At 28.9% G+C, this 8,956-nt stretch overlaps 2 protein-coding genes across 3 annotated transcripts; one reads left to right on the top strand and one right to left on the bottom strand.

Moving 5' to 3' along the window:
- Window positions 1-817: 817 nt before the first annotated feature.
- Window positions 818-5,859, bottom strand: LOC122630466 (3'-5' RNA helicase YTHDC2-like). The gene is made up of 8 exons (XM_043814979.1): window positions 5,625-5,859; window positions 5,312-5,524; window positions 4,990-5,183; window positions 2,783-4,868; window positions 2,324-2,710; window positions 1,935-2,185; window positions 1,501-1,841; window positions 818-1,425 (listed from the first exon to the last, which is right to left on the bottom strand). Exons 2-8 carry the CDS (start codon window positions 5,503-5,505, stop codon window positions 1,414-1,416), a joined length of 3,465 nt encoding a protein of 1,154 aa, XP_043670914.1. The 5' UTR covers window positions 5,506-5,524; window positions 5,625-5,859; the 3' UTR covers window positions 818-1,413.
- A 1,323-nt stretch (window positions 5,860-7,182) lies between these two features.
- Window positions 7,183-8,595, top strand: LOC122630535 (putative acyl-CoA-binding protein). Of its 2 annotated transcripts, none has more exons than XM_043815123.1 (3): window positions 7,183-7,341; window positions 8,064-8,178; window positions 8,306-8,595. In XM_043815123.1, the coding sequence occupies exons 1-3, from the start codon at window positions 7,327-7,329 to the stop codon at window positions 8,446-8,448; spliced, it is 273 nt and encodes a 90-aa protein (XP_043671058.1). In that variant the 5' UTR covers window positions 7,183-7,326; the 3' UTR covers window positions 8,449-8,595. The 2 variants fall into 2 exon arrangements, with proteins under 2 accessions (XP_043671058.1, XP_043671059.1); XM_043815124.1 differs by having other exon boundaries at window positions 7,206-7,358.
- The last annotated feature ends 361 nt before the right edge of the window (window positions 8,596-8,956 follow it).

Here is an 8,956-nt window from a genome sequence, read left to right as displayed (position 1 = left end):
ACTAATTGAAATCGTGCATTTTAGATTATTTTTCTTCCAATAAATATCTCCTATAATATTTAAAAATCAAAGTTTACTCAGAGCCATATCTGATAAGGGGTAATATATAAAAGTAAATGCATAATGTCAAAAGTTTCAAGCATCTATTTCTTATTATCATAATGAAAAACAATACAATCTTTCTGGTAGGTACACATGGATTCTACCAATTTTTTCAACATGGTTTGTATCAACATCAGGCTATGAAATAGTACTTATAATTAAAAAAATAAAGATAATATTTATAACAAAATATAATTTAAATGTACCTTATGTAATAATAAATAATTTTATTAAATTTAGATCTTTGAAATGAAATTACATTATTCATATAACAAACAAAAAATAACATTTTACGAAAAACATCGTTTATTGAAATATTTAAATAAAATAAAAAAAAAAAAGCCATAAGCAAGTATTGTAAGATATAACTACTGTAATTAATGAAAGTATTTTTGCAGAATCGATCTATCTTTTTACCTTTTATCGAAGGTAACATAGTAAATCAATAGAAAGTAATATCATTGTCATCTTTTCTGAAAATATAATATCAATGATAATTTTACTATGTATAAAAACCAGTTACCAAGTAAATTGATCAATTTAAGTATATGTATATAAGTTTTCGCGTGTTACTCAAGTTATAAGAAACTGCTTTGAAAATTTTAATTCTATTATTAAAAACTATAAGCGCAATTAAAAAAAATAAATTTAATTCGAGATGATAAATTTTATACATATACAAAATATATATAATATATATATATATATATATTATTTTTTACTTTGCGCTTTTTATATTTTTCTAATAATTTCATATCAAATAAAATAACACATTTTATTAACATATTTCATTAATTGAATAAAATATATTAGAATAACAACAATGTATATACTCCATTTCATAAGAGATATAAAGATACAAAGTAAATAAATTTATTATACTTGTGAAATAGTTACCATAAATTATTAAATATTTAATAATTTAATAAAAAATAAAATATGTATTTCTTTTATAGCAAAAAACGTAGTTAAATGTATTACTACCAAGCCAATGGTAAAATGATATATACAGTAGTTACATTACATATCGCATTAAACTTTTTCACTCCATTACTTTATCGGACGATAATAATCCCTATAATACTGAAAACTCGATTACTGCAATTATTTGAATATTCATTATTTAAGCAATCATTTATAAACAGTATACAACTGCTTATAGAAATAGAAATGATGTAAATATGGAACACCATAGAATAACATAAAAACCATTAAAAAAAAAAAAAACATATTTTTTAAAATAATATAAAACTGTACATGATTACAACTTTCTTTTCCATTTCTTTGAAGAAAAAAAAAAAAATGTCTTGTTTAAAAGTTTCTCTGAAATAATAAATATTACATTGAATTTCTTTAAATTCAATAATAAGAAAAATAATGATGAAAAATAAAAATTACCTCTACAAAATCATCTGCTCTTCTAGCATTTGCAGGATAGTAATCTACTATTAATGGACGAGGTCTCTGTCCAATTCCTGAAGGTTGTTGCAAACCACATGCTTGCTCTTCATTAGTAAGAACCGTTACTAATGTATTAACAACTTTTTCATCTAATTGCGACATAGGTTTTCCTGGTGCTTTCATACGTCGTAAAAATAAGGCGTTCCATTTTTGTCGTAAATTTAAAAACAATTGTACAGTTTCAAGATCAAGTTTGAATACTATCCAATCGTCCAATTTAAAAATAGTATCCTCGTGATTTTCATCCACTTCGGAATCGGATTCGCTTTCGGGTATTGCTAGAAAGTGTATATAAGCTTATATAAAAAAAAAAAATGTACTGCATTTAACTATGATCATACAGATAATAATTATCATATAAAATTACACACCACCAGCTTCATAAATAACATCCATAGGTAATCTTGCTGGACCACTAAAAAGTGCCACGGTCAAGGGATTAACAAGCGTAACGATTTTAACATGACAAAACCGACCGGTACGATTCATCTCTTCATAAAGTAACCAGTCGGATGGTAATGATTCTACATTAGCTGCATGAGTTTGCGCGTAAGTCATTCTAGGAGATTTTGGAAAATCTCTTAACGTCGATGATGGATGGAAGAAGACCTTCACTTCTTTTCTAAAAAAACAATTTCAAAAAAAAAAAAAAAAAAAAAAGAAAGAAAGAAAGAAAGAAGGAGATACAAATTAGAATATAAATAAATTTATCATATTAGCTATCATAATATAAATGAATACCAAGTGGAAATACACGTACTGCGTTCTTAGTTGCATATGATCTCGATCGACTCTGATTATATTCGGATACAAACCAGCTGTTAAAGCTGCTTTAACGACCGCCCAATTTTCAGAATTGGTATTCAAATCTCTAATGTCACCAGCACCTCTCGCTCTAACAAATCCAGATGCACGAAGTTGACCAAGAAGTTGAGTTCTCATTCCAACTACCATTTCCATCACAGGCGCTGAAATAAAATTTTTTTCACAGAAACTACGTTCCTTGCCACTCGCCCTCGCATTTTGCCAACCCTGAAACGCTCTTAAAACAGCCATATGATCTGAAAATGTCCCGGTGGCAAACTTTTTGCGTGCAGCAGCTACAGCCCTTTTTTGTGATGGTTGAGCTGGTAGAATAAATGGATCTCTATAAGGCATTTAACGACATTAGAAATATTTTAGCGAATAATTCATAGACAATTTTTAACATTATACGTACTTATATGCTAAACTGCAAACGATCGTTAGAATTGGATCGAGACATTTCAAAACTACCGCGTATAGCAACATTTTTCCTAATCTTGGTTCAATCGGTATATCTAATAAATGACTTCCTAATTCCGTAAGATCTTCCCATGGATCTAACGCATCAATGGTCTTCAATAATTGAACAGCATTTCTAGTTATTATGTTTGAGGGCGGCTCTAAAGCTCTATCTAAAAATTCTGCAATTGGTGTATTTCCTGGTGCCAAATGTTTTGTAAACAGACATAATTCTTGCAAAGGTAATCGTAAGATTTCAGGTGTTTGATAAAGCTGCATATTATTAAAACGAATAGATGAGAATAAACGATAACAAAATCCTTTCCTACATCTGCCAGCTCTTCCTTTCCGTTGTTTCGCACATGCTTGTGATATCCAATTCGAACGAAGCGTACATACGCCGGATATTGCGTCGAATGATTTTTCTTTGATTTTTCCTGAATCGATCACGTAAACGACATCATCGATCGTAATGCTTGTCTCTGCAATATTTGTCGAAAGAATAATCTTTCTAGTTCCTTGGGCACTAGGTTTGAAAACTTTTTTCTGATCGCATGTTTGCATATTTGAGTGAAGTACGAATAAATTGTAACGAAGACCTTGATTCATTTTCTTTTCTTCGCTATTTATTTTTTCTCTCATAGTTACTATGTCATCATACCCAGGTAAAAATATTAATAATGAACCTGACGGCATTTTTAAATGGACATATATAACCAGATGTAAAAGAAGATCGTGATCGATATTTTCATCATTGAACGTATGGTGATATACGTCTAATAACATTTTATCTTCTTCAGAAATAGAAGCGTTTTCACCTTGTATTATTTCATAGTCTTGCACCGTACAATCATATGTTTTCATGTACGCTTCGATCAATTCAGCACATTCGATCTGTTTCATATTTTTTGCCCAATCTAACGCAGTCCATTCGTTACCTGCTCGAAAATTCAAGTTTGCTCCAAGATTTAAAAGTTGTTCGGTAGTATTTATGCATCCTCTACCTGCAGCAACCATCAATGGTGTAACTAACGTCTTAGAATGTTGATAATCCACAGAAACATTTTCAGAAAGTATAAAATGCAATAATTGTGCAAAGTTATCTTCTCCACCGCACAACCATGCATCTGATATACTCTTGTCTACTTCTTCTACCAACCATGGTTCCAGTTTAACCTTCTCCGGTATAGGTTCATTTTGTTGTGCTAATATCGGTGCAGGTAACAAACATCTTTCGTTCAACGAACCTTTACTGGATACTTGCGGCTTGTATTGCGTCCAAGATTCTAAGACCTTGCACTGCTCCTTTTTATTTAAAAATTCTTTTTTCCTCTTAATCATGTCTTTAGTCATATAACCAGTCATTCTCAAAACATCCTCAAGGAAATATGTTTCTACTTCAAACAATCTACCAGGAATATTAATAACAGCACACTTATCAAAATATTTTGCAAAAATAGTGGTATCTAAAGTTGCACTCATTAGCACAATTTTCAATGATCTATATTTATTCATTGCATCTTTTAATGCTATCAACAGGAAGTCACAAAACCTATCACGTTCGTGAACTTCGTCCACGATTATGTGTGTAACAGTAGTTAAGGCAGAGTCTCCACCCATAAGCGTCCTAAGAAGAACTCCATTAGTACAATACGTCAGAAGAGTTTTAGGTGCAACTCTACTTTCAAGTCTAATTTGATAACCAAACGTTTGTCCAATTTTTTCGTCCCTTTCAAATGCCACTCTTTCTGCAACAGATACTGCGGAAAGTCTTCTAGGTTGAGTACATATAATTCTACAAATTTGATGTCTTTGCTGACAATGCTCTAATATATATTGAGGTACTTGTGTGGTTTTTCCACTTCCTGTTTCCCCAGCTATTATAACTACTTGATTGGTGGCCAAAGCGTTTAAAATATCTTCTCGTGCGTTAAAAATTGGAAGTGATTTACGAAAATTCAATACATCAAAATTTGTTTTTAATTGTGGTACTTGTGGGATACTACTGTTCAAGCGACCCATAGCCTTTGTATTTGTAATAACTAAAAACAATAAAGACGATACTTTTAATAACGTCTGTATCATATTTTCACACCTTAAATATACATAAACATTAATAAAATGCTATTAATCTCTGCAATGTTTTTATCTTTTCTTTCTTACCATCTGCATTAAGAGGTCGTTCTCTTTCCATCGGAGGTAATAAATCTTGACATTCTTTATGATTCAATGGGAAATTATTTAATAAAGCATAAATACTTTGTTTCGACGACTTTTGCAATTTGATTATAGCATCAGCTTGAACTATAGTAGATCCTTCTCTCTTGTATACCGTTAAAAATCGATTTTTGCCTTTACTGTTAATTAAATATGAATATATATAAATATATTTACTTCTTCTTTACAATTTTAACGCAATCTGTTATAACGATGGATAGTATAAAATTATACGTCAATAAAGTAAATAATATCGTCTTATTCATACCCTCTACTTTTAGATTTTAAGCCAAGCTCCTTAACAAGTTCATGAATATAAGCTCGCTCTTTCGCTGTGTAAGAAGATGGAAATTCTAATTCTTTTTGATCGGCAGTTTCCAATAATTTCTTCAAAGTTAAGTTTACTGCTATTCTAGTATCTTCTCCTATCAGAGGTTGTTTTCGTTGTTTATGGCGAGGCATGATTAATATTGGAAATTTACTAAAAAACAAAACAGTTTCTCAATAATTTCATATAACAATTATAAATTATATAATTTAAGAACCAAACAAATATATCAGTCGGACGACATCACATCTACCTTTATTAGAAAATTCGTCGCAAAAGAGAGTATTATCAATTTCAAATTGATAGATAACATATGCATATACAATTTGATGCTCTACGAACTCACCGTATTAAAAAACACACATATATATATTTATGCAAATATTGTTAAACATGTAATAATTATTTGACAAAATTTATTTTAAACATTAAGAATAACACTGCTGACGGGTGCTACCACGAACAAGCGGCAAAAGCAATTTTCAGGAACGTATACATTACGACGAAAAGATAGGTTCTTATTGTACCCTATTTTTATTTCTAATTGTAAATAATCTGCATATCTATATAACATTCCGAATTTATCAAAATTTTCTAATAACGCGACTAACTTTTTACATTTGAATAAATCGATTGATTAACCATCTAACAAAAAATAGAACGTATTAATTGCTATTTTCGATTGCCTATTTTCGTATCATTCGTAGATACGATACTGATAATCTTTTCCTATTTCGCCATTTTGTATCGTAAATTTTCAAGTACAAATTTCAAATTGAAAACAAATGAACTTTTTAAGAATTAGTTCGCGTAAATAATACGTATAAATATTTTTTATCGTTAATTCGTTGTCTCGAGTATTTAAAAATATAATAACAAAATCTAATATAATACATATGTTTTTCTTCTTTGCGTAATTTCGTCTATACAAATATGTTCTCATATTTCCTTATCTTATCCATTACATTTAAATTTCACATATGGTGTAAAGAATAAAAAAAAAAAAAAAAGAAATCAATATCTATATCAACGTAATATGCGACATAGATAATATCCGAGTACCTCGACTTTATACATATTTTATATTTAACCAACTTTCGATCGAAGACATATCCATATGTTAAAATGACTCATAACACACGAGTGTTTACATAAAATATTAACGGGCAAGAAAACTAAAGGAAGATAACGTTGACAACATTTTCTAAAATTTATTTTACAATATCAATGATCATACTTATAGGAATAAATACTTATAGGAATCATTTACGTTAATTATGACGATTCTTTCGATATTGTCGATAAAACGAATTAAAATCCGCCATAGTCTAATAATAACACAAATAAATGATCGAAAGATTATTTCTTTCCTTCTCTTCCTTTTCCCCAATTAACCCGCGCTTTCATTATTACTGATCTATCGTTTCATGTACGCACAAAGGTCAATAATATAAATGTATTTATGTCGTTACATCGTTTTTGGGTCATCTCAATAAGAACGAAGTTTGACAATGCGTACCAGCCTTTAGCTTTGGGTTTGGACATGCAGCGCCATCATTGTTGCTAGGCAAATTATAAAATTTTTAAATGCTTTCGATCTCTACATTTTATTGAAACGAACCAAAGGAGATTGAAGGTCAGAATTTGACCAAAGGTCAAACGGAATGTAAGAGACAGTTTTTTCTTTTCTTTTCTTTTTTTTTTTTTCTTTTTTCTTTTTGACAGACCGTATAAAATAATTCTTATCGTCTCTCTCTCTCTCTCTCTCTTTTTTTTCTTTATTGTGTATAAACCTTGACGATCTTAGAAAATGAAAACAGTTACGACCTCTGCACGTACTCATTTATAACGTCGTACTTCTCCGTGCGAGTTTCTCTTAGCAGTGTTTCCTCTTCTAATCTTCTACGAATTAATAATCGAATTTTTCTCATTGATAAATAATTAACAACCTGAAAATGTCTTTAGACGAGGTAATCGATATTTTATGGTAACTATATAGAACATTTGCAATCGTATATTATTTTATTATCAATGTTCCACGTATTTTCCGGCTATTGTTGTCGTTATCGTCGGTTTTGTAGAATTGTGTGTGTGTTTAACTGTTACCGATTTGACACATGTCTACTCTTTATTAGTTTATGACTCATGATTGAACTAGTTAGATAAATCAAATCCGATAATACATTTTTATTATTTTCATTCATTAAAATGTTTTTATATCTTCTATTATTTCTTATATTTCTTAGAGATATTATACTTTATTTATTATTTATCTGTTACACGTCTTTTACATATGTACATATATAAAAATATTTTATTAAGATATAATATTCCATGTAATCGTATTAAATGGTTTAATTTTGTTCTAAACGAATATATGTATTAAATATCATAAAATTTTTATCTTGCTATACTTTTATCATTTATCTTAAATATACAGTAATATCTTATCCAGATTTATATCCTTGAATTATTTTTTTATTAAACTAATTATAACTTATGACTAATTATATTGAAGTAAATGAATATTGTAGAAAAAAAAAAAGAAGAATTAAAAATATGTTATATGTTTTTCTTTTTCTTTTTATTTTGTAAAGAATTTGATATCTTAAATAATCATTTGACCATTGACATTTTGATTTCTATATTATTTTATACAATTGATATCTAAAACAATGAATTATTATTTCAGAGATTTCTCAAGGCCAGCGAAGAAGTGAAAGAACTTACTTTTAAGCCTTCAACAACATGTTTACTCGAACTGTATTCATTGTATAAACAAGCAACAATTGGCGACTGTAATACCGGTAAACAAATTTTTCTTTTCATTCGTATATTATATAAAGTGATTCATTGTTTCTGTATCGAAATGACGAATATATGAATAATAAGAATAATTGCGTTTTATTTATTTTCTTTTCTTTTTTCTTTCAGGAAAACCAAACATTCTTGAATTTGAAAAGAAAGCTAAGTGGGAAGCATGGAACAAACAAAAAGGTTTGAGTCAAGATGAAGCAAAAGAAAAATATATTATGAAAGCTAACGACTTGATAAAACACGGTGAAAAGAATGAATAATAAATTAAAGATGAGTTGGTCGAATCGCCCTCTAGTAAATGCAACGAGCACGTCAGTGCTCATACTTGCGGAACGATCGCCTAACTTATAGTTTTGATGAGTTTACGGTTTTGGGAATAAAAAGACATGTATCGCGTTTAAATTATATATATTTTTTTCTAATTACCGGATAAAAAAACCTATACGAGTTTTACGTAAAAATAATTAATAAAACTTGTGCACAATTTTGTATGCATCCTATTTATGAAAAATGGCACGTAGCCTACGTATACGTGTGCATAATATTTTATATATCACATTGTGAGTGTTAAACAATTTCAAGAATATATATATATATATATATATATGTATATGTATGTGTATGTATTCTTTGTACATATTTAAATAAAAGATTATTGCAAAATTAAAAGATTCAATATCTACTATATAATTATATATCCCTAACATAATAATAAATAGGATAGATAAAATAAACAGAATACATACCTGAGAGAGATATATACATACC

This window comes from Vespula pensylvanica, chromosome 7 (assembly GCF_014466175.1).
Source record: "Vespula pensylvanica isolate Volc-1 chromosome 7, ASM1446617v1, whole genome shotgun sequence".
In the NCBI taxonomy this organism is placed as follows: Eukaryota; Metazoa; Arthropoda; class Insecta; order Hymenoptera; family Vespidae; genus Vespula; species Vespula pensylvanica.
The sequence above is the reverse complement of the archived record's forward strand: the minus strand, read 5'-3'. Positions and strand labels throughout refer to the sequence as shown.